The sequence below is a fragment of the Anopheles stephensi genome, chromosome 2 (genome assembly GCF_013141755.1).
Source record: "Anopheles stephensi strain Indian chromosome 2, UCI_ANSTEP_V1.0, whole genome shotgun sequence".
In the NCBI taxonomy this organism is placed as follows: domain Eukaryota; kingdom Metazoa; phylum Arthropoda; class Insecta; order Diptera; family Culicidae; genus Anopheles; species Anopheles stephensi.
In genome coordinates, this window is record NC_050202.1 from 92,980,801 (window position 1) to 93,005,763 (window position 24,963).

A 24,963-nucleotide genomic window follows, 5' to 3' on the forward strand; every position below is an offset into this window, starting at 1 on the left:
ATCCTTCTCCGAGAAGCAATTCACCGAGCGAATCGAAAAGATACATCAATCGGTGAAACTGCTGCAGAAAAATGTTGACCAGGCCAAACAGAAGATCGCCACGCAGCAGGTGGAGCTGGAATCGAACAAGAAAATTGCTAAAGAGAAGACGTTCACTTTGCCGGTAAAGCAGGAAGACATTATAAAGCAGATCATTGGCGAAATGTACGTATTACGATATTATTCTGGATGTTATTCCTCATTTCGCACCTAGTGCACGGTTTCTCTAACGTTAGTTCCCTTGACGCTCTTCCAGGTACACACACATCGATTCCAACGTGAAGGACGTGAAGAAGATGAACAGCATTCTTAACCTCACCTGAACGACTCTTTCTTTGTTTTATGATACTTACGTTTACGGTTACAATTGTTTTTAACCATCTAATATCCTTTCTCTAACGCCAATAAAACGGTTCCATTCTGATCGAAACGTTACTCGAACCTCGAAGCTTTTGCAGCGCCCTCTACATGTCAGTAGATGGTACTGATGAAACTTTTCACAATAAGCTGTGCTTACGCGTCCGAACAGAATATCAACGAGCACGGCGAGGTTCGAATGTTATTAGCAATACAGGCAGTCGGGAAAAGAGATGCCATAGACCCTTAACCGGGCAATGTAAAGCATTGATCATAAATTATATTTCCATCTTATTTTCTTCTCTACATCGCCATCAAAATGCAAACATTTTCACAAACTTTTCGTACCCCGTTTTAGGTACTAACATAGGCATAGGCCTGGTAGTGGTGGCAGAATCGTGCGGTTGTTTCTCCCTTTTTGTACACATATTCGCCCTTCCAGAACCAAACCCCATCAGAGGTGCGTGCGTGCGAGCACAAACCCGTCAGCCGCACGCACACCACTGCAAAGAAGCCGGGTTCGCAGTGAGTACGTGTATGTGTGCGCGGCGGCCAAAAAACAGGCCCAACTCCGTCCGTTCGTCGACGGACCAAAAATACCAAAACATCCATGCAGCAGAGCGAGATGCCTGCCACGCAGCGAGACGTTAGGGGTTAGCCTCAAACTTCAACCCAGCAGCAAGCACCACTCTGCGGGACCGTTGGAGCGACAGAGAGAGAGAGAGAGAGAGAGAGAAAGAGAGAGCGAGAACCATGGAAGACGAATGCACGGTGGACGAGATACGGAAAAAATTCAAATTCGTCGTCATTTCCAGTTGCTGGCTGCTAGCGATCGGCGTGTAGAAAGAAGTGCGTCGTGAATTCGGCAAACTCCTCTTCGGTGTGTGGTTGCAAAAGTCGAACAACGGTGACCATTCCAGAGACAAGCCGCAAGCGTAAAAAGCCGCAATTCAGTTCCAGTGTGTGACGGAAAACAAAACGTGGTCCGGTGAAAGGTCGAGCGAGTTGGTTTCACATTTCGCGCAGTGAAGTGCAGAGAAGAAGAAACCCATCCCAGCTGAAAAATGTCTTTCGCGCTGTTACGAAGCCATATCCGACCAGCGATAGCTGTGATCGAGTGGCAGGTATGGGCCCTGTCTTCCACACGGGCATTTACCGATTTTTCGGCCACCACAGTGAAGGTAAGCATCTTTTGCTTTTTAAAACCCAAATCCCAACGACGCAGATAACCAGTCTTTGATGAAACTGCCCAAAAAAGCGCTTCACTAGGCGAGCCCTTGCGCGAAGAAGCAGCTTAATGTCGAGAAAATCCGTTGCACATAGTTTCCACTACTCAAACTTAGAACGCATATGATAATTGTAACCCAATTTCTCTTAAAAAACATTTGCTGGAAATTGTTCCACAACAAAGCAAAACCTCCGAACAACACACGGACACAGACGCACAGCACCACCATCTACACGCGTGCGCCCTGAGAACTTCTTCAGCTCAACTCCGCTGCTGGGCGCACGGACTGCAACGCATCATTGCACCGTTCGCATGTTGCTGACGCCGGAACATCATCAGGGACAAATGTTTGGGAAAACAAAAAACAGTAGCGATACCACTCCAAAACACTGGAAGCGCCAATCGTGCCTATTATTTATGCTTGCTTGCTTGCTTGCCTACGATGCTCTCTGTTATGTCATGCCGCATTTCGGAGTTCGGTAGGATGGATGCATGTTGTGTGTTGTGTCGCACCGCTAACAAGCACTTTATTTATTGTGCTGCCCGGCCTCCCCAACCAAAAAACCAGACGAACCCGAACCCGACCCCCTGAACATTGCGCCCTTCTCCCGCGCGGCGTGTAGGACTTTCCTTCTCCTGTTTCTCTTTCATTCGATATTATTCGGTAATAGGTAGAAAGCCCTTATGATCGCGTCACATGACGATGGCCAAGGTGGCTGAAGGGTCTCGTCGAATGGTGTTGTAGGTTTCCCTTTTAATCATGCATCGAAATCTCTGCCCGGTCTCGGACCGAGTGCGATAAGAAGGGCAAGATACGTAAGCCTCTTCTGCTGCTGGTCAGCTTCTTATCCACAAGACTCGGTGTTCGTAATGCTCTAATTTTGACCCCTGTGCCCTACTTATGCTCCCGACAGCACGTATCGCGCACCAGCGCATGTTGACAGGCTGATAATGACTTATTTGTACAGGCATCGGGCTGCACGAAAAGCATGTGCTCGCGCACGTTGTCTCTCGTCTTGTTCAGCGATGGCAGTGCTACACTCATGGCACCATAGAACCGTTCCATGGGCGTAATTTCGAGTACCTGCTAGGATGGGTTTATTCCTTTTTGGCTAAAGCTTCTCGCCTCTCCTTACCGCTTTCCAGACGACCGAAGAAAAGAACTACCTGAAGCAGTGCCAACCCGCCCAGAGCTTCATCTCTACATCCGTCCGCAAGTACTCGAAGAAAACGGCCGCCCCAGAACGTGCGTACAACAGCGATTCCGACTCGGACTCGGATGACGAGCGTGACGGTGCTCCGCGGCAGCAGCGCCAGCGCAAGGAGCGTGTAAGTATTGATCGTGATCGTTGTACGGCTGATCTCAAGGTCTCGCTGATGGAAGCTAATCGCTTCGAGGGGTCGTCCATAACAGACAGAAAAAAAGATTCGGAAATTCGAATGTACCTGAACGCGAGAACCGAACGGGCCGTAACGGACGGAGGCTGCTGCAGGCAAGGTCACCTCACGAGACCCACAAAAAAAGGCCCAAAATCAAGAGGCCCTGTTACCTAATTTTGGTTTTCTGTCCCCCGGTCGATGCCAACAAGGGTGCAGTGGGTTGGTGATGGAGACGAAGAGAACAGAATTTGAATTCAAATGTGGCACAAAACCATCTCTACCCCCGAGCGCGCAGTACGTCGACGAGAAACGGGTTTAGGGCAATATTAGTGACGATCGCAACCAAGTCGCCAACCAATCCTGCTCCTCATTACCAATTCAGCTCAAGAGAGACAACCGGCTTCCGGCGAGACATGGGGGGGATAATTCTGTGGGTGGAAGAACTCGAATCACAGCCCGGGTTTTGGAGCTGCTCACAAGACAATGATTGTCGGCATCATCGCTCAGCTGGTTTGTGCGGTTGGTGCGTTATCATGCTTATACTGGAAATGACGGTGGTGACTGCCTGCGTGTCGTGCCACCAATACATACACACCCGGGTACCGAACCATCGGCAGATCGGTCTGCGGATAAGCATGGCCTTTTTATGATCCGTTTCATCCACCACGGATTGAAGCGCGTGTGGATCGTTGAACTGCTTGCTGCTGCTGCTGCTGCTGCTGGCCGATGTGGGGTGGTGCTTTGTGTGTACAGATGTTGCAGAATATGAAAACAAAACGGTGAGCGATAGGCGGGCGCGTGTAATGGCGACCGTGGAAGGAGAGCAGCGTCACTAATACACGCGAGAAAGCACCACCGGCAGTAGACAGTGCAACACGATCACTTGCAAAATGGCAACACCGACGATCGTTGACCGGCTGCGTCGCGCAGCGTGCGTTTGCGGCAACCACAGATTCGCGTCACCCGAATTATGTTCTGCGGTAATTTAATTACTTTCGCATGTCAGACAACAATGAGTCGTTAGCTAATGGTGACTTGCCATGACGCATTAAATTCGAATTACTAACCCATTTCTGTAATGGTTTTTTGGACCAGGTCTTTCACTTGCCGGAAAGGAATACGGTATACTAACAACAGTTGGGCGCGCGCTTACTTTCTCATATTCTTACACGATATCTTGTGCATCTCTTCCGAGCAGGGCAACTCGGAGTTTTGGCGGCGCAAGATGCGCACCCTGCACGGTGTGCTGGACGTCAACAAGGATGGCGTGATCTCGTACGACGACTTTATGCTGCTGACCGAGAAATTCGCCTCGCTGGGCCATCTTGACGTGAAGGCGAAGAACGAGTTCCGTGACATTATGAGAGTAGGTGCCACGTTACCAGATGATCCCTGTGCGCTTAGCGAACTAATCCTCCCAAATCTCTCGACCCGCCTCTTCCCGTAGACCACCTGGGAGCAGCAGTGGGGAGAAATTACGCCCTACAATCTAGTTACCGTGGAGCAGTACCTGTCCGAGATGCATCACGTGGTCAACGATAAGGATCTCAAGAAGAAGGTGCACCGCTTCTTGCCCTACCTGTACAAGGTAAGCGGACTTTGGGGCGAGATTAGCGAGCATTACTGACTGACCTTTCTTTACGCTTTCCCGGTAGGCCGTTGACAAGGATCGTTCGGGGTCGATCTCGTTGAACGAGTTCAAGCTGTTCTTCCGCTGTCTAGGTCTGACCGAGGAGAATGCAGCCGTCTCGTTTGCGGTGATCGATAAGAATGGCGACGGACAGATCACGCTCGACGAGTTCGTGAAGCTCGGCAAAGACTTCTTCGTCAGCGAGAAGGAAACGCACGTTTCGCGCATGTTCTGGGGACCGCTGGTCGATCATTAGAGTGAAGATCGCCACCGGACAGACACACAGGTACTGCGCGAAGGAAGAGAAGGAAACGCACGTTTCGCGCATGTTCTGGGGACCGCTGGTCGATCATTAGAGTGAAGATCGCCACTGGACAGACACACAGGTACTGCGCAATCGAACTTATTCACTAATTAACCCATAGTAGTAGTAGCATGTAAGTACCTTGGTATCTTTTAAGCGGATTGATTGATTGTTCTTTGCTTCACCTCGCGATTCCGATCAGACAGACCATTCAACCGGTCGCGAGAGAAAATGTTGTGAGCACTAATGCAACGGAATGTAAGCATCATTTGTGATAGAGCAATAAAGCGTATTTTGAATACAAAACAAAACAAAACCGACGGCACGGAAACCGAACGCGGCAAGAGTATCACATTTGCTGTAATGGCAGAATAATCACTGCCAGCACTACTGGACACTTTGTTATGCATGGCCCTCTCCTGCCGTTTGGCCCTCTCCTGACGTATAACTCGTTGTGATTCCTGTATGGGCTGCAGCAATGACTTCCGTCCGAGGGACTTTGCTCGCTGCTGTAACGATCGCTTCTTTCGGCCCCGTGCTGTTCGGGGCAGCAGTGCACTACGACAGTCAGGAACAGACGCTCAATATGAAATGGCTACTAAACGACAGACGCATATGTAAGTGCACGCCAAACGCCAAGCATAGCCTACTACCGGTCAACCGTTAAACGCAATGCTTCCTTCCAATGAAGCGTTCGTGTGTTGCGGAAGCGGATGCGAAGGAACGTGTGCCAACATTCGGCCAATGTGTCCGTTGAAAATAAGCTGCCCGTGGCAATGCTTTTGCACCCACCGGTTAGTGCGGTACGGGCAGATCTGCATCTTGCCTTCCGATTGTCCGAGTATCAATTCCACGAATCACGATATGAATCTGTAACACGAGCGCTAACGCGATGTATCCCTGAAGGCAGGCAATATCCGTTTGCACGCCGAAGTTACCTTGCACAACCAACATGTGTTCCTTCGCAGAGAATTCCTTTATTTGAACAAGTTAAAAAACAAAGTGCCAGTCATGCGTGCAAGACTGCACGAAGCTTCTTTTTTTTGCAGTGGTGCTGCTTATGATGAAGACTTGGAGGATGAGAAGGGTTTGTGAGATATTTCGTGATGATTTCTCGCAAACCTTTGCACCATCAAGGATCAACACCAGGGATATGTACTAGATCTTCCTCTAATGCTTTGGCTTAACGGCCTGTTACTGATGTTATGTACACCAGAGATAATTGGATACTGGGTCCTTACGAGGATAGAACACTGCAGATGGGCTATTCAGCGCCTAGTTCCTTTTAGCCGCGAGGGTCAAACGCCCCGCGCCGTCTTTTTATCAGAAACATACTAAAAGATCGACAGCTAGCAAATGACTACTCATCTCACGAAATGTCCCGGAGGTGCATACAAGAATCTTCCACACGCCTTGCCAATGCCGGTGTCTGTGCTTACACTTGTGTTAATCCGGATATCTTATTTGCGCCTGTCAAGGACGGTTGAATGAAATCTGGTTCGAAATGCTGCCGAAACTCGGTGGACAGAATCATATATAACGGCTCCAAGCGTAAACCACCTTCAGTTCAGTCGGAAAGCTTCTAACTAAACAACTGTCAACATGAAACTGTCTTACATTTTCTTCATCTTCCTGGGAATTATCCTCCTGCTGGTAAGCTATCTGGGCGGGTCTCCTTCCCGATTAGCGCACGATTGACCACGTACTATGCCTCTTCCATTTTCAGAACGTCGTCGACGCACAGCGCGGTGGAAAAGGCAACGGCAACCGAACCCCAGGTCGTCCACGCAGCCCTCGGCCACGCCCAAGCCGTCCGTTCACAAGGAAGACTCGTCGCCCGAGGACTACCACTGCTGCCCCAACAGCCGCCCCGACTGCCGCTCCGACTGCTGCCCCCACAAGCGGTTAAATTTGACGGCCATTAGCCGTGCAAAGCCACTCCGTGTTTGGCCACTCCAAAAATGCTTTATGTAGAAATCTAACATAAAACAGCCTGCCGAACAGTATGCGGAAAATAAAACAGCAAAAAATGTAAAAAAAAACAACCCACTAGCGGCACTTGTACGTAGCTCATCTGTTGGAATTCAGACGCATCCATACCATCTCCTTCTGGGTTTCTGGCAGCACTGCCATTACGATGCGTTTGACGTTTGAAATGTCATTTTGCAGTATGCGTTAGTTCAGTCGCGCCAAAACTCTCCATATAAAAGGTCCAATAAAAGACAGTTCCGATTGTACGCATAAACCAGTAGAGTGTTTTCGTCAGAGCTTTTTCCGAAATTACAACATCTCAGATAAACTCGAGAAGCTGGTGAGGTACACCAACCTGTGACACGTTTTCGGGACGTCATCGGTAGCACTACTGCTACATAATGCAAAGACTTAGGGCACTGGGAGAGCGTACTCGTAAAAGTAAGATCACGCGAGCGATCTTTCAGGTACGCTTACAGAACTGGAACCAAATGATATCTGTTTTGTAAAACTTCGACTGTCTGCTGCGCAATTCTGCTACAATTGTGTCAACCAACTGTCAGCCATCCGTCCATCGGTCGCAAGCACAGGTGAACGTGCCTTTACATTTTTCCAAGTATACAATCCGGTCATACTACATTCTGGGAAAGCTTTTCCATTAAAAACACCTGCCGTGACGTACGTTACAGCTGTGTAACACATGTTCACACCATTCATACACAAGAATGACATTCACGCATGGCCGCACCACTGGGAGTAGCGGCAAAGATGACAAGCTGTTGGTTAGTAAATTAGAGTCTTCTCATAGCTCTTTAGCTCAACACGGCACCACTCTGAACGATCGAATGATCGTGTCCTTAGCAGAAAACGAGGCGTGAGCGGTCCCTCCGTGACTCTTGATCAGGAAGGCGCTTGATCGTAGGCGATTTCAAGAATGTGTACACACTTCCAGACTCTTTCGGGTGACTGCCATGAATGAAATCTCCGATAGGTTCACGTTTGAAACTGTTAACCGTTTTATTCAATGGTCCTCATTTGATGTCGGTAGCAAGTATGCTTTTGAAGGTCCGAAAGGGGGTGGATTAGAAGGTGGCTGATGCCCGTAGGATTTAACCGCTTGTGGGGGCAGCAGTTGGGGCGGCAGTCGGGGCGGCCGTTGGGGCAGCGGTGGTGGTCCTCGGGCGACGGGTCCTCTTGGGGAACACGCGGGTTGGGCGCGGTCTGGGTCCACGTGGGCGACCAGGGGAACGGTTTGCGTTGTTTCCTTTGCCGTTTCCACCGCGCTGTGCGTCGACGACGTTCTGAAAATGGAATGGGGATGGTACGTGGTCAATCGTGCGTCAATCGGGAAGGAGACCCGCCCGGATAGCTTACCAGCAGGAGGATAATTCCCAGGAAGATGAAGAAAATGTAAGACAGTTTCATGTTGACAGTTGTTTAGTTAGAAGCTTTCCTACTGAACTGAAGGTGGTTTACGCTCGGAGCCGTTATATATGATTCTGTCCACCGAGTTTCGGCAGCATTTCGAACCAGATTTCATTCAACCGTTCTTGACACGCGCAAATAAGACATCCGGATAAACACAGATGCATGTAGAGACATCGCTCTCACCGTAGCTTGTGAAAGCCGCCGTTTTCTAGAACATGGTGCATGGAGAAGCGTCGCCAGCATATTTACTACTACGGAGTAGTACAATAACACACCACCAAGCAGGCAAACAAACAGAAATCCTTGGTGCACAACAAAACACCTGACGTCTTCTGTTGTGGCAAGTGATGTAATTTCCTTGTCAACAAGAGATGGCAAAAGCGGTTTACAAATATTTTAACAACATTTTATTTCCTGGACTATGTTACAGTTGCGTTCGTTCTAATGTAGAAACTCCACGTCATCGAGTGTTTTCCGACAGTCTGTGTAGTGTATGCAGTCCCCGTTTTCATTGCGCACGTGGCCCCGAGTGCAAACACAACTGTTCAGCCGCACGAACGGGCAGATTTGGCCATATGTGCCACAAGATTTGCCACAAGGTCTGCCGTACTGTACGTACGTTTCGTTGCCGGGACAGCCCATGCTCGGGCCGAACACATCTTTCCCGATCATGTGGAACCACGGGTACCAGCGTGCTAAAACATGCCAACGATCCTGCTGGACCACGACGACTCTACCAGCAGTACGACAATGGCCACACTAACGACCATGTGTGCTCTTCTGCGATCCATTGTAAACTGGCCCGTTTGCTGTCTGTAAGGGTAAACCAATTTAATTAAAACGATTCCCTTTGCTCGATCTAATGGGTTTTTAATGAAACAGGGCATCAGCTCTAAGCGTTCGTTCTGTAAAGTGATAAGTTTTGTTATAACGATAGTGAATTATTCTTATTCCAAGTTTATGATACGGAAGTTCAGGTTTACCCAAGGCCCTGACAGTCATTATCAACGCTAACAATTGTGCAACTTGCTACTTACTTCCTCAGACGCTGCAACTGCTCACGATCCTTCTGGTGGGATTCTATGAAAGCTTAGTGAGCTTGACCGTCCGGTGGTATTCTCGTGACTTGTTGAACTTTTCGTTGTAGCGGCCTCCACCATCCTTCCACACAAACAAGCCCAAAAATACTTCATTCAAGTCCGATAAGTGTTTTGAGTGGAGACGTTCCTTCAACCAAATTTTGAATACAGAAAATTAAAAAAAAACCCACACACCGGCACTGTACATAAACATTCAACGGAAACACAAAACCATTGTATAGCACCCTTCGCTTTCCGGTATAACAGTAGTACAAACCGATCTATTCGTTGCTAAACGCAGCGCCACCTATACGTGAGATGTCGATTCAAAATCTACACACAGAGGCATACCTCGAGAGCGAGTTGACTACGGTTCAGTCCTACTTCAATCTTTTAGTGTTCTCCAGCACAAAAGCAATGAAAACATCTCTCTGAAATAATGGTTCATAAGGGGACACAAAACTTGTTTTCTTTCGATGGAATTCGGGGGGCTTATTAAAAATCAATTTTAACAACAAACTCAACATCGGACTCACGAACGCTCTCTCCACAATCACATTGAAAGCGGCACATTTTGACATACCTGTCGTACTGTACGTTCTGCCATTATCATCAGTATTCATTGCTTCTTTTGCCGTCTGAAGAAATCGTACGCTACTGGCCATGAAAATTTAATCCCCTGTCGTACTCCTATTCTCGAACCACATCGGGCGCTCGTAGGTACCATTTTCCAGTGCCACCAAACCTGACACTGGTAGAAGCCGGTCGAGATTTTCAGCGTAATCTTTTACATATTGCATGTACATGTAAGAAAAATTGAATGAAATCGATTTACGTACCTTTCCACGTGGTACTTCCTTCCTTCCTCCGCCTAGCGTAAAGGATTCTGGGAAAAACAGTCGCGCTTCCAGTGCACCGAAATAAACAACGAACCGTTCCGATACCCATTCCGTCCGATAAATAAAAATATTCTTTATTTCTCTTGCTTTCTTCCAGCACCGGATGTGTTGCTTCAGGATGCATCCTCCAGCTCGTCTAATACTATGAACGTGTGTTTGTTTTTGAGTGTGCTGGCTATGACTTTAAATATATTTTAGTTTTCTGAACGTAGCAGTAAACTTTAACCTAACCTACGTTAACCTACGAGCACGAGCACGAGATGAAACACTACATTTGTTCATCGACGTTATTCACCACAGAAACACCGAAATGTGAACATCTACCGGTTCCAGCGATACATCATGTGAGTTTAACCCGAAAATCCTACCGTCGCAAGGACACCCACCGCGACTTTATTAACCGTCAGGGCGAAAGCACGGGAAGACGGCAAAAGATAGAGCAGAGAGGGGGAAGGGTTGGCTGGGAATGGCTGGAAAGTCACTACCACCACCACTTCATACGGCGCACTGTCCCCCCTGGGGCGCCGGGTCGCGCTGGCTTACGCTCGTCGGTGTGGAGCGGCGAACGTTCAGTAGTCATACGACCACATCCCGGCTCTGCGTGGCCGGTTGCCCTCCGTTGCTCTCGAGAAATGGATGTGTCACAAGGTCGGGGAAAAATCGGCTCAGGTAGCACTGTACCGCAAAGATTACGTCGTGGTTAGCGAAGCAGAACAAACAAGAAACGCACAGGCCCTGCAGGCTGATCAGCAGGGCGGCTCCGATCTGGTAGTACCGTTCCAGCGAGCATCCTTTCTCCGGCCGCAGCGGCAGCAGGATGTGCTGCAGCCCGAACAGGGGAATCTGAAATGGCAGAAGCGACCGGCGATAAGGAAATCGAAACTAATTGAACGACGAACCGTGGAGCACCGAACGAAATACGCACGAGAATCAAAGTTGCACGGGTGGCTTTCCGGAGACCGAGCGGCGCTGGATGGGGCGAGGTGGAGCTTAGCTTCGTCAGCAGCACTCGGACGACATTGATAAGAAAGACCAGCGAGGTGACCAACGAAAAGCAAACCGGAACCGTCAGCAACCACATCGCATGGCTCTCGTTCATCCAGCAGCTGTAGCGTGGCAATGGGAGAAAGTGCCAGAGACCGCATCAGTTAAGTTAACGAAAGATAAGTGACAATGGGCGCAATTGGCTCGGTACAACGATGGCAGCATTCCTCGCCTGTTTTTATGCAATCCGATGCGAGCAGTGCCAATCAAGCGCATTTTATTTGGCAGATCGGTGCAGGGAAGAATGAGCGACCATCGAAACCGCGAGATTATTAGACAGGATAACAAACGATTGGCTCTATCGGGTAGCTTGTCCCAGCTAGTGTGGCATTTGTGTTCTGCTCACGTACAGCTCACCTTCTTCGTCTTGAGCTTATTTGTTGTCCCCGGCGAACCAGCGCCCCTGTTATACTTTTTATCAAGCTCATAAAACCACATTTACGTCATGCTTGTGGACCATCAACACCCAATCAATTAGGATGCTACTACCGCTCATAATCCATCATATCCCCGGGACTCGGGACGGGTTTGGGTCGATCATAAAAGCTTTGAATTATTTACCACAACGGGGAGACACAAAAGTTCACAACAACCTTGCGGATTCGGTGCCACAATCTTCGGGACAACAACTCAGACCCATGTTCCAACCGGTTACATTTTGTTTTGTTGGTGCTGCTGCGACGATGTGGCACAGAGGCCCACCACCGAACATCAATATATCCGGAACTAATGCCAAAGTATGACAAACAATCTCGTAAAAAGGGAACACTCTGAAAATGTATCACAGCGTCGTAAAATACTTACTGCTCCGTATCGAGTGGCTGCGTGTTGCGGACGAGGGCGTAGAGGGTCACCAGCGCCACCGGCAATATCCAGCCGATCGTGACAAACCAACGCATTGCGACAATATCCTTGATGAAGACCTTTTTTCCACCGGCGCAACGTGTGTGTGCATGTGGGAGATGTGTGTACGGGAGGAGAAAGAAAAGTGCAAAAATCAGACGAATGGAATTAAATCGAACTGAGAAAAGAACGGCCGGCACGATAGATGCTGGGCACAGAGCGGCATGAATCAATCTCGCCAGCAACCAAAACCTCAGCTCCGAGCTACGGCACAATATATATTGGGCACGGCCTGACAAGTCAAGGCTTTCGCGAGAACCCCGAACGGAAGACACTGTAAGAAGGACGACAGGACGTGTCTGAGAAGCCGGTCAAGCCGGGCTTGACGCCGATGGAGCATCAGGCCGCAGATAGTGCTGGCCTGCGGGTGTTCTAGCCTCTGCATGTGGGTGTGCGTGTGTGTGTTTGTTGGAGCGTGGTTTGGTGGTTTTGCTTGCAGTCCTCCTCGGGGAGGGAGGGGGTGGCTGCTGAACAACCGGTGTTGTTCTGATGGCTATCATCCGGCCAGTGCCGGTGGCCGGTTTCAAACAAACAACTTCATCGTGCGACTTCCTAATCGAAGAGCAAAATGTGTTCCAATGAGGAAATGACCTCATTCTTCGATCGATGTACACACAGCCCCAGTCCAACCGCCCAGCGATACCGGATAGATAGCCAACGTCATGCGATACTGATAGCGGTGGCGTTGCTTGGAAGGAAGTTGGAACCAGAAGTTTGCACCAACCTTCGTTGTCACTAAGCACACAATAACTCTAGCTCACAAAAGGACACCACGAGTCAATTGACGTGCATGGGTTAATCGCTGACAAAAGTTACTCGCCGACAGCCCACAACCGCAACCAAGGCGGCTGGCTGCAAACAGCACACTGATGAGAGCAATATTAACTTTTCAAACCCTTTTCCGAAGGCTCGCCCCGACTTATCGGCCATCTCGAGGCAGCTTGGCCGCTAGGTTACTAATGGCAAAGGTTTCTGTGCGTCCAAACGTCGACGTCACCGGGGCTTTCTCATCGTCCTCTTCTTTCACTCTCGGGGACGAGTATTGGCAATGACAGGCACCAGCGATCCTGTCCCAGTAACGCATATACTTACTATAACGAGCACAAGATGCAGGTGTAACCCTTCGCAGAACATCCAGAAATAATTAACCAGCATCAGGTAGTGCAGCAGTATGTGCAGTCCGACGCACCAGCTCTGAAGAGAAGGAATTGTTAGTGTGCGCGTTTATGTGTGTGTATATATGAGGACAAGCAAGTTCCAAGAAAAGTAACACAAATTGAGGTTAATGGCTGAGGCGTATTAATATCATGAAATATGATAATCTGTCTCGGAGATGGGGATGGGTCCCCAGATCAATCGACCCGAAAGGTAAAGGACCACAGCCGGGCTAATGTGTCGCCTGGACGGATTGCCCATCTGCTCTGGATGTTCCGGGATTTGTGCAGTTTTTGGTTGGCAAACTTTAACAATTATCTTCACCCTTCTGCCCACACATTGGCCGGTACAAGCTGGCAAGTTGTGGTTTAAAGTGTAACACAAACTATGCCCAAACTAATCACCAGCCCCCACAGTAGCTCTTCCAGAGGGAATACAGAAATAACACATAAAACATGCATTTCTCGTTTAGAAGAAGCTCGACTCGGTGCGAATTTTGCATTCGCCCGGATGTATTTTCTCTCCAAACTTACCATACAAGTGAATTCTTCCGGCATTCTTGTGGCTTTCTCGGGTACTGCGAACGACATAAAGCTGACCCCGAAAAAATACCAAATGGTATTTCGCACAGACCGTTCGCGCTCGGTGCACACACCATGTGCCGTATCAACAGGGCCACGGCCACTTGAGCAAACACTAAAAGGCGCATCCGTTGCACAATAAGGTGTGAAATATTATCCTATCCTTCTGCATCCGACGTGTCGGTTGGTGGCGCGTTTTTTCGAGCCGGAACTCCACGGAAACTCTAAAACGTGCCAAACAGGGCATCATTGCGGTCGGCAAACTCGGCGTGAATGTTTAATAAGTGAGGCATAAACTCATCCAAAGCAGAAAAAGAGCATACCTACAAATAACTAATTTAAGTTTTGTTGTTGGTTCCTAGCGAGCTTCCAGAATGTCGGCCTCCCGCAACGTCGTCCCTGGACATGGCACACGGTTGATGATGGCCGTGCAGGTTTGCATACCGAAACGATGAATTCGTACACTTTTCATCACAAAGGCGGAAAAACTGTGACACTCCGGCAGTGTGCCATTTGCTGTGTCCCAATCAACGCTACCAGTCCGACACGTCCTCGCGTTAAATCGTTTGATCTTACCCATTTTCAACGCCCGAAACCGTTCAAAATAAACCTAATTACCTCGCAGATACCTGCCCAAACCGCAGCCAGTTGTAACCATTTGGACGCATTTCAATGAAAGCACGGCGCAGTTCAAAGGGTAGCAATCGTTGATTATCATGTCACAACAAACGAGATGACATTCGATGAAGTCTACACAAATCGAATTAAGTGAATCGCATTGATTCGATCTAGTTCACGGGGAATTTCCATTTCCAAGGGAGCTTCTACTATCACACCTGCATGCAACATTCCCCGCGATCGAGGCGCCACACTTTTTTAAATAAACTAAAATTAAACTAAATTAATTTATGTCCTTTTATGCGATCCCGTAACAGCTCGGCAGCACATAATTCCACATAAAAGGGAGCACGCGTTGTTCGCACTCCGGCTTAATATTATTAAAACGTCTTCCGGTCTAGCTAGAGCAACCGGTCTAGCAGAAGCCGCAACACGATACAGCTTTAAAGTAAGTAGGCAACAGTATGTGAAAGTCCTTTTTCTTCAGGTTCTGATTACTTCTACTGTTTCATCGGGATCTTTGATATTTTTTCGCTCTTTGTTGCTCTCGGTTGTGGAGCAAACCCCTTTTTCCCAGATCTGTTCTCGTTCACGGTATTTGCATATCTTGTATTCCACGCGAGTTTTGTCACCGAGCACGTCCCAAATGCTGGAGAAACGCTGGCGCTGGAACGTCTTCTCACTGTTGCTCCTTTAGCTTACCGGCAGGACCGGCTTCTCATTCAGCCCGCTTCACAAGCCGGGAAAACCTTTTTTACTACGAAAATTATGCTCCAAGATGTACACAATGGACCTCACTTTGTCAGTATCGTTTTTGCCCCCTTTGGCTCTTTTGCCTGTTGCGCCAGGAATTTACTTTCCCGGAACTAAGCCTTTGCACACCTTTCGGTTGTAAGTTTTCACGCTCGCTTCCCGCCTTTGTTCAGCCAATTGCTTCCAAATAGAAATCCAACGTAATGTGCATGTTAACAGCACGTAAGCGAGCGAAGAAAACAGATCCCCATCGAGGGATAGTAAGGAAAAGGAATAGCAGCAAACAAAACAAAATCCCATATAAAAGGAAAACTATTTTCCCACCCCTTGTTCGCCCCCAGTATGGCCTAGATAAGTTCCGACAAATCACTAAAATTGGACGACCTTTTTCACCGCCCATTACTACACACCATTTGTTACTTTCACAGCTTCATTGCTTACCGTATTTGCATGCAGGACGTCCGGATCCTCGACGACAAACTTGTACCAGACGATCCAAAACAGACAGCTCAGTGCCAATGAGGTGAACAAATGGATGTGGATCCGTATGCGGGTGCATTTTAGCGTTCTACGACCGGGGAAGAAAAAGTGCATGAGAACTTTTGTCAAGACACTGAGATTTCAAGGAACGTTCGACGAGTATTAGCGGATGAGGATGTCCAGGTACGGGGACACAGGATTTGCTTTTGCTGATGTTTTCCTGGCTCGTGTTTATGTCTACTAGAGTTTTTCAATCAACGCTTGCTTTTCCAACTTCCGTGTCCAACGGCTTGAGAATGAATGTTTAACGATGTTATATGACTACCGCACGTTACTTCGCCCCGTCTGGTTGGATTGTCGACAATGGTCGGCGCTGGGTGCGATTTCTGTACGGGTGCTTAATTTTCTCAAGTGGTCATCATACACCACCAGCATACGCATCACTTTATCCGTGTGACATTGTCGAGACGCGTTAACTAACGCACCAACGCCTCTCGACCCACGGGTTGCGCTGGAACTGACCAGAACAACACTTGAAAAAACAAAGATTGATTAAGAGCCGGCAAGAATCTGACACCTTTTCTCCCGGGTAGCCTTCACCACCTTCACCGGTTTCACGCCAAGGCAAAGGCTATGCCTGCGGGAGTACTTAGCATAGCCTTCGAAAAAGTCAAAAGCGTGAGTTAATAGGACACAACGACACAACACTCAAGTTTCCGTCCTGTTCGAGTTCGAGGGGAGATTTATCGGACGGTAAATTTGGAAAATTCATTCACCCCGCAACACATTGAAGTTGGCGTAATAAATAAGACATTTACCACGGCGGGGGATTTAAGTTCCGCAAAAAAAAAAATCCATCCTTTCCGCAGCTAGCAGAAATTCTGGGAAAAGGATCATGATGGACCGGATCCGCTTAGCAGCAGCACCACACAAAACCAAAAAGGATTCGCTTACGGGTTCTTTCACCTTTTTTGTGTGCTGAGGATACCATTTCAACGGGGATCAATTATTCAACCACCGGCCAGCAGACTGACTGACTGACTGACTGGCTTAGTGACTTTTAAGTGCCTTTCCATCATCCTCCGTATGTAGGACGATGATTCGAACACTTCTCAGCAGAAGGAAATCTGGCGCCACCATTGCGTTGCGGCTCACCAAAACCTCCAAAACCTAAGAGGCTTTTGCTGGTGCGCTGGGGCAGCAACTCCATTCGCTTCAAAAGTCAACTCAATTGAAAAACTAGTTATCATCAATCATCTTCAACCGACCACGAAACCATTTCGGCATGATTTTTGGTTCCTTGGCTTCCTTCTGGCTGCGCGGTTGGTGGTGAAGAGGGCGACGAATAACGTCGGACAAATGATGATCACATACTATTATTTCGTCGAAAACGTCACGGGATACGATAGGATCCATCTGTGTGGCATTGCGGAGACAGCTTGTCCCTCGCCTGTGGTATCCAGTGTGGAAGTTAGGCATTAGACTCTTCCTTTAAACGACTCACTCTGCTACACAACTATTCCTAAATACCTACCGAAAGCTGTGAAAGATACACAGCGATATAATTAGCGTTAAGAAGGAAACCGTGTATCCACCGATGTAAATGTCGTTCACCAACCGACGAAGCTGGAAAGAAAATTGAATCCGACACATTAATTCGCAAAAGTTAAATGAGGACAAACATGTCAGACAAACACGCCGGAGGAAGACGCCATGTCAGGGTTCACGGACCGACAGAGGGCAGAGGGCGGAAGGGCTTTTCAAAATATGGCAAAATTATACGCCTTTGTACCACATCTGCCCACAGCCGCCAGCCAGCCCATGTCTTGCCCCGAAGACTTAACGTGCTGCAAAACGTCGTCATAATCTAGCTTGGATGTCATTGCAGGACGTCCTTTTCCTTTCGTCATTTAAGCAATCGGTATAAGCGCATCGGCACACCCAGAGAATGCGGAATTTTCGGTCATGATGGTGAGACGTGTTGATTGCTTTTTGCATGCTCGTGATAGCAGCTATGGCGGTCGTGGTCGGATACCAGAAGACTACTACTAGTTGTGCCGTCTTTCGTGTCAGCCGACTGCTTCGAAAGTGATAAGCCCCAACACCCAAAGGACAATGTTTTCGCAGACGCGTTTACCATTTGTCGGGGCAATACGGTTCCAAAAAACGGGCAAACACTTCATTCGCGTGTCCATCATCGGAACTAATCATCGACAGCTCCCTATCGTCGTGTCTGATGTTATGCGACCGGAGCCAACAACAAGCCTTACAGTTGATTTATTGCGCGAGCCAATCGCAAGGGAATGAGATAAAACTAATGGTGAACCACATAACCTTCCGCCTAGACGTTGTATCGCGCCCAGACTACATCATTACTCATGTTGTCCAGTTTATTTTATCAATAATGAGACTCTTCCGAAATACCGGACAATCGCTCGAGCGTGGAACGATGGGAGCAACAAGAATGATTGTAATTTAATTATCTTTTCATGTTCCGACACACACACACCTTGGGGCAGGAGTTAACGCCCGGGGAAGTGTGGAATTTGAAAATAATACGCAAACTAATGAAGAACACAAGGACAACATCAACTACAGCCGGTACCTGCATATCTTCCGTGTCGATACAGTTGGTGTAGTTGGACCATTCCCTGCCGGAGAGCGGGTGAACGAACCAGGACCCATTCTCATGACATCTACAGTGCAGAAGGAAGAGAAGAAGAAATAACATGTCTCCCAGTTAGTACAACAAGCCTGTTCTCGGGGCTGGGGGCGTAAACACATAAGCTAATTTCCCCGGAGCAATCCACTCTCGAGAGTCCCTCCGAGAGGCTGGCAGGAGGCAAGGTTTTAAAATAGTGTTACTTACGTACGATAGGCCATTCGACGTGGATCAAAGCCTAGCACAAACTTTGGACAAAAATTTTCCGCCACCGTACCCGCCATTGTCGGTTCCCAGCAGGACCACCCGTCGAACCGGCGGGGACAAAATGGCGTACTACCTGGGAAGCAAAATAAAAACACACACAAATGATGAGTACTGCTCCACCGAGGGCTATCGGTGCCTGGGATGACTGTTTGCACTTTAAGATGATGCTTCCATGCTTAATGGAACGATGACGCTACTAGTCCAGGAACTCCACCGGTCGGTTAATGCGTTAGACATGTCGCTCCCTGTGTGCTGTGTGCCAACAGAATCAAGGTGGAAGTCTTCAACCATTTTGACGGAGATGTCCATTTATTTATTTAAATCTGGCAATGGGACGATTTTGCGTTTTGACTCGCGCGTTCAATAGAAGATGTGCATTGAGCTTTGCAAGCAATTTAGAAACAAAAACACCATCGCGCTATGGAGCTCTCCGGTGCGGATGAATTCACACAAAATAAAGACACATTTCACGTGAATATGCAACAGTACACTTTCCGAGCGCCGGCTGGATCCTCCTGGCTCAGATTAATATTAATGGCACTCGTTACAGAAAGAGTGAGTCCCCCTGCAATACCATATGAAGCCACACTTTCACACACACACACACGAATTAAATAGTGCGTGTTAATGTTTGCCGCAGCTTACGAACATCATTTCCAGACCAAAATCCCATTTCGCACAATCGAACCCAATAGGCTTACATTGTAATGTATGTTGGCTTGAAGCTCGTCCGATTCGATTCGTACCTCGATGTAATGCTTCACACCGTTACACCATCACCATCACCAAAAAGCCCTTCAAAAGTCATCATGTCTGCCGTAGTAAATGGTGCCTCTAATCTCATTACAGACTCCAGCCTATTCAACAGGTTAAAACAAGATGGAGAATCGAGCTGTACTATTAGGACGATTGATTTCAAACAATACATTAATCATTTAAACCCACTTTAAAGTTAAACAGTTCTTTTGCTCTCTGCTAAATTAAATTATCCTGCCCAACGAGCCCAGCCAGGAATTGTCGCCAGTAAGTGTGTCAAAAGGGTTACCTCGGCGACTGGGCGACTGTTCAAGCAAAACCTGAACTTTCCGTCCAACTTTGCAACTGACAAGCACTTGTACGGGATGGCCGCAATATCATCTTAAAACGAGAATCAATTTCGATCCGCTAGTAAGAGTGTTTGCCAACACCTTCCGAACTTCAGCCCTCACCGGTGGTACCGGCATCCCAGCCAACTCGTCGTGCCCTTATGCCATTCACGTTCCTGGCTTTGACTTTTGCGCTCGACTTTTCACCTCGACTTAACTTGAGCAGTAACTCAATTTCAGGTGCACCTACCTACGCGCGTCTTGCTCGTCTGTCCCACACCTCTCCCCTCGCCCCTATCTAACCGGAACTCGAGACCATCGTTATCTGGCGTTGGTACAATCTTCCGTTTAAAAACAAGCCACTGTCAAACCCGATTAGCCTCCGATGGGGCAGAACAGCTTTTTCCTTTACCTGTAGTTACCCAGGTTAACTTTATCCTTCCACGAGAAAGCGCGGAGAAAACTCGCCTAAAAAGTTTCCAGTTCTCAGCGGATTCTTAGCTTCTGCTGGAATTGGCTACTATTCCACCAACCATAACTGTTTGCTGTAGACGACCGTAGAGCTCACATTCATTAGACATCTATTTGCTTAAGAAAAAATCTTGGGTGTAATACTTACCATCGGTGGTCCAAGTCGGCTCGGTAGCGTTCGGTCGCATACACGTATAGTACAGATGGCGCATCAAATCTTCCGGACTCTCGAACTCGAGCCGATCGAACTGAATTTGCCCATCCTGTCCATCGCCAACGCTGCCTGCAGCATCGGCCGCTGACGTTTGACCGTAGACGCTGCCGTTCGCTGTAACGGTGGAGCATCGCAGAATGTCGGTTAGCACGTGCCACTTGGCGTGTAATGTGCGAAATTTGATCAATCTCTTCGCTTAATTTGATATGCCATCCGGAGACCGGTAGCAATGCTGCCGCTATTTTGTTGACCTTCGCCGAGATGGAGCGCTTAAAGTGTGTAAACTGTCCCGTGGACTGCGTTCCCCACTGTGTGGAGAAATCTGATTAGGCATATTGTTTTTGCTCCCAAACTGGCTATCGGCTGGTTTATTCATCCGCACCGTAATTGCGCATTATCATAACTCAATTTTTCACTATCTATTGCCTTCTCTGGAGGCTAGTGGACTCTTGTTTTCCATCAACCATTTCCGTCTAGGTTGCCATCGGTAAAAATCAAATGACACATAATTCAATAACAGAGTGTAAAACAAACTTCACAAAACCAATTTCAATCCGGCAAACCCGGTTAATCAACTGCACCCTGTATGTTGATGGAACTGTCGCAATGGGCACTTTTCTTTTTTCCTGCTACTCGCTTTTATCATTAAAATTTTAATACTTTCTCACCCGAGTGAGCATAAAAATTGGAGCGGGAGCAGATTAAATTGGTGCGGCTACCAATTTGCTGCAGGAGCTTAATGCACACTTAACGCACAAGCGGGTTTAATTGGTTAATGATGTTTTGCGTATGCCGTGTTGATGGTCTGTGATGTGATGCTCTTGCTTCACTGGAGCGTCCTACTTGGCGTGTTAAAGCTATATTTTGTACCACCATGACACTTGGTATTATTTCTGTTTATTTTACAAATCTAAACCACCCGAAGTGACGCTTGCTGCTCTGCTGCGAAGAAGACAACTACGAGAACGGGAACTTCATGATAAACGAATTACTGCACCATTGCTTAAAGCCAAGGCCATCGATGAATAATCCTGATCAGTGCTACTCACCCGTACGTTTCCTAATGTGCTCCCTGTAAAAGCACCTCCTTCCCAATTACTCTTACGCCTCGTACGAATCAAGCGTATGAAAACATCGCTAATTTCAGGCAAGAGACTGATCCCCGTTCAAAGCTTCTTTCGCTATGGCGTTCGTAATGGCAGCCCTCCGGATAATGGCTTACTATCAGCCTTCGGTAAGCGTTGCGGCAGATCTTTTTTGCCAGCTTCTTTAATCCACCGGGGTGCTGTTTTGTGGAAAATCGCATTCCGATCGTGACGTAGTGCCTCGCGGCCATACTTCGCTGCCTACGTCACACCTTTTGCTGCTCTTTGCTGCTGGCAAACAAGTACATTGTCGGTTGATATATTTCTCGACCAGAATATAAGTCGCCCCGAGACGTTTTGCTACCGTGCCGCCACTGATTTTGGACGGTGTTACAGGTGAACCATAAACATATCAACACGGAAAAGACATTCTTTATCCCACGACAAGGCAATGAAACATTGTGCATGTAACGATTACAGCAACTACCGCTGAGCAGCGACCACGGTAAGATCCTTTAAGAAGATTACTATATTACGGATCTGGTGAAATTTCCTTTTCGTTCGGCGGGTGATGGGGTCGTGCTTTTTCTGAATGCGATTTGCCAGATACGGAAACAGGATTTGGTTAAGTTTAAAATTCAATAAGTATGACACTGTGGCCACTTTAAAGTAAAAATATCGATCGGCATTATCCAGATCCAATTATTCACGTCTAAATAGTTTGCTGCGATTTCGAACATCAGAATAAAACAAGAGCCTTGGGATAGGATGGATATCAATAGCTCAACATTGCAGAGGCGCAACAGCATCATTCGCCCGACAGTATCCCGGTTTATTAATATAATCTTAATTAGCCCGCAGGATAATCCTTTTTCCATCCTTACGCTTCAGCCGATACGCACGCTCACCCGCTCAAAACGCTATCATCACTCACGATCCATTAGTTATTTATTTCCCGGTGCCCAATGCGCAGGAAGGGGAATTCCCATTACCTACAACAAATTCATTATCCGCCCGCTAGTAATTGCCTCCAAGGCATGGAATTTGATTTGCACCACACGCTCGTAACAAACGAAAGCGACATTGATGGGCCATCGTCAAAACACCGAACCGGCGACTGCTCCCAATTGGCCCTTCCCTGTAGCTGGGCAGCTTTTTAGCAGCGTCGTACAACGGGTCCTCCGTGCGAGTGTCACAAAGCGTAAACACTACATCCTTGTTACGGCATCCTCATCGGAAATTGCAATTCGATACTTTAGCTTCCGGGGGTCGGCAATGCGAACCGAGCTGAAGCTCCATCTAAAATCAACCTGTTCATCTCACGGTTGGCTGTTTGCCTTCAACTTTAACATTCATCACCTGCCAATGGACCAGAGCTGCCTGTTGCTTTGCGGCAGGAAATCAAATGGAAGTCAACCCATTTAATGCTCATCGTGCACGATCCATTGCGCTATTATAATCAAGAGCGGATGGCCATTTGTACCACACGCAATTAAAAGCGAAACGAGGTAGGAATTACAATACGGGCAGCTGCTTGCACCTCTCACGATCGTGTTGGAAGAAATGTGCTAAAACTTTTATAGGGAAATCATTAAATGCGTTCTATTAAAACAATTCAACTAGAACCAGCAGCGATAATGATGGATTGCTTTATCTTCTCCGTGTTTTTCCTAATCCTATATCCTTTATTGGTTATTGGCAACAAGCCGCACCACGGACACAATTACGCAGCCAATGAAGGGCCTAAGACCCTGGTTTTCATGTTTGTCTCTCCGGAAATTGATGGCCTTTTTGCTGTGGTTTCCTTGTATTCTACATCCGAAAATTGCCATTAGAAATATGAAACCGGCCAAAGGGACATGGCCTAGTTTTTGTTCGCTTGGCTCGCTTATGGCAACCCGAAACTCGCCCAGATTCGATACCAGCAATATTGGTGTGTAAGAAGCTGATAGCACAAAAATGTTGTTTACATGGCTGATTGTAAACGTTTCTTATTCCGCTCAAGTGAAGCTAATGCTGTGGGCCAGACACGACGTCACCGGTATTTTAATGTCACAACAATAATTAACATAATGAATGTCACGAGCGAAAGCTTCGTTGGCAGTCATTAGGAGGTGTTTGATCTTTAATAGCCCGGAAAGCAAAACAACAACACTTACTCTCCCTCTCTCGTCGAGTAATACATATTTAATGCACATTACTACTATCATTTGCTTGGCCAATTTAAATTCAACTATTTACCTTTCGCGAGATTAACGCGCAGCAGCTCCTCCAAGTCTTGGATCATCGTATCTGGTCTGGTCTGATCTGGTCCTGGCGTGTGGGTAACAGCCCTCCCACTGCAATTACCCGGACGGACTGGTGGTGCAGATTAATGTTTGTACATTCAATTATCCACTTCCTGCACCATGCCCGTAAAAGAAGCTGGCTCCGGATTATTTATTCAACACCCAATTGGATGTTGGACGCTTGTTGCTCATACATACACAATGCAGCCGATCGTAAAACACACGTACTTTCACATCCGTGTAATATGTCACCAGGCGTTACTTTGATTTCCCCTTTCTAAGGCCTAAGGCAGCTGCCCTGCACGCACTTCTTAAAACAGTATTATCGCCTTTTCATTATCGCCTCAATGCACCGTTTACCGAACCATTCAACTCGTTATCATCACCTCAACAACCCAAAGACCCAAATCACTAACCAAATCAACGCAGATTACGCGACACTGGTTCGTCAGTGGTGTCTTTAAAGATCCGTTTGTCTCCAGCAGCCCCACGTAACTGAAAGGATGAAACCGCCACGACGGCTATGCTAACCCAACAGCAGCAGCAGCAGCAGTAGCACGGCGGTACCATGACGACGGATGCGTGCTCATGCTGTTCCACGCGATATTGGTGGAGGTGCCTGGTGTTGCGTTTCGTTCAGAATCGTTTGAAAATGCGTGCGAAAGAGAAATTAAGAGAGTAGCCGCTTCCACGCCACTAAACTACTACCACATTGGCAAAGATGGTGAGCATGAGTGAGAGCCGTAATGAGAGCGCGCGCTTGGATGTTGTCTCTTCTCTTCCATATCTCACACCTTGTATACAAACTATTTTCCCGCCATTTTCGACCGCGCTCTAGTGTGCTCAAATGTATGCTATTAACGTTGCTTGGTATTGTGTATTTTGGTGACCTTTGACAGGTTAACGTATACCAAGTACCGAGCTTTGTGATGTGTGCATTACAGCGATAACACAAACACAAATCTATTTAATCGTTATCAACGCGCACATGAAATTATCTGATGGTTCATGTAGAAAGAATTTTGATAAGACGCTTGATAAA

The 24,963-nt window shown here is 47.7% G+C and overlaps 3 protein-coding genes and 1 long non-coding RNA gene across 7 annotated transcripts in view; 3 read left to right on the plus strand and 1 right to left on the minus strand.

The window, feature by feature from the left end:
* LOC118517523 (nuclear pore complex protein Nup88) overlaps positions 1-480 on the plus strand; it is a 49,535-nt gene extending 49,055 nt beyond the window's left edge. Inside the window, exons 7-8 of the mRNA XM_036063752.1 lie at positions 1-204; positions 296-480. The exon at positions 1-204 is cut by the window's left edge and continues 45 nt beyond it. Of these exons, the coding sequence (XP_035919645.1) occupies positions 1-204; positions 296-362 (271 nt within the window). The 3' untranslated portion in view covers positions 363-480. The remainder of the gene's footprint in view (positions 205-295) is intronic.
* A 699-nt stretch (positions 481-1,179) lies between these two features.
* On the plus strand, positions 1,180-5,269 carry LOC118517540 (sarcoplasmic calcium-binding protein). Of its 3 annotated transcripts, XM_036063777.1 has the most exons (7): positions 1,180-1,577; positions 2,771-2,953; positions 4,100-4,126; positions 4,203-4,370; positions 4,452-4,592; positions 4,660-4,920; positions 5,021-5,269. In XM_036063777.1, the coding sequence occupies exons 1-6, from the start codon at positions 1,461-1,463 to the stop codon at positions 4,888-4,890; spliced, it is 867 nt and encodes a 288-aa protein (XP_035919670.1). In that variant the 5' UTR covers positions 1,180-1,460; the 3' UTR covers positions 4,891-4,920; positions 5,021-5,269. The 3 variants fall into 3 exon arrangements, with proteins under 3 accessions (XP_035919670.1, XP_035919669.1, XP_035919671.1); XM_036063776.1 differs by having other exon boundaries at positions 1,182-1,577; positions 4,660-5,254; XM_036063778.1 differs by lacking the exon at positions 4,100-4,126 and having other exon boundaries at positions 1,185-1,577; positions 4,660-5,254.
* A 3,276-nt stretch (positions 5,270-8,545) lies between these two features.
* Positions 8,546-10,555, plus strand: LOC118517553. 2 transcript variants are annotated; one of them, XR_004908328.1, is made up of 2 exons: positions 8,546-9,158; positions 10,413-10,555. It is a non-coding gene; the product is annotated as an uncharacterized LOC118517553 (long non-coding RNA). The 2 variants fall into 2 exon arrangements; XR_004908327.1 differs by lacking the exon at positions 10,413-10,555 and adding an exon at positions 9,383-9,940.
* On the minus strand, positions 10,369-24,712 carry LOC118517527 (calcitonin gene-related peptide type 1 receptor). The gene is made up of 10 exons (XM_036063760.1): positions 23,875-24,712; positions 20,483-20,662; positions 18,719-18,851; positions 18,455-18,545; positions 17,384-17,475; positions 15,811-15,937; positions 13,355-13,456; positions 12,164-12,282; positions 11,241-11,421; positions 10,369-11,158 (listed from the first exon to the last, which is right to left on the minus strand). The coding sequence occupies exons 1-10, from the start codon at positions 23,918-23,920 to the stop codon at positions 10,892-10,894; spliced, it is 1,338 nt and encodes a 445-aa protein (XP_035919653.1). The 5' UTR covers positions 23,921-24,712; the 3' UTR covers positions 10,369-10,891.
* Positions 24,713-24,963: the final 251 nt, after the last annotated feature.

Excerpts from the sequence above, each read along its gene's own strand:
- LOC118517540 (XM_036063777.1), top strand. The coding sequence starts at position 1,461 with ATGTCTTTCGCGCTGTTACGAAGCCATATCCGACCAGCGATAGCTGTG. Across the intron at positions 1,578-2,770 it reads TTTCGGCCACCACAGTGAAG|ACGACCGAAGAAAAGAACTA; the intron begins GTAAGCATCTTT and ends ACCGCTTTCCAG. Across the intron at positions 4,371-4,451 it reads AGTTCCGTGACATTATGAGA|ACCACCTGGGAGCAGCAGTG; the intron begins GTAGGTGCCACG and ends CTCTTCCCGTAG.
- LOC118517527 (XM_036063760.1), bottom strand. The coding sequence starts at position 23,920 with ATGATCCAAGACTTGGAGGAGCTGCTGCGCGTTAATCTCGCGAAAG. Across the intron at positions 18,852-20,482 it reads GCCGACTTGGACCACCGATG|GTAGTACGCCATTTTGTCCC; the intron begins GTAAGTATTACA and ends TTTGCTTCCCAG. Across the intron at positions 18,546-18,718 it reads CGTCGAATGGCCTATCGTAC|ATGTCATGAGAATGGGTCCT; the intron begins GTAAGTAACACT and ends TCTGCACTGTAG.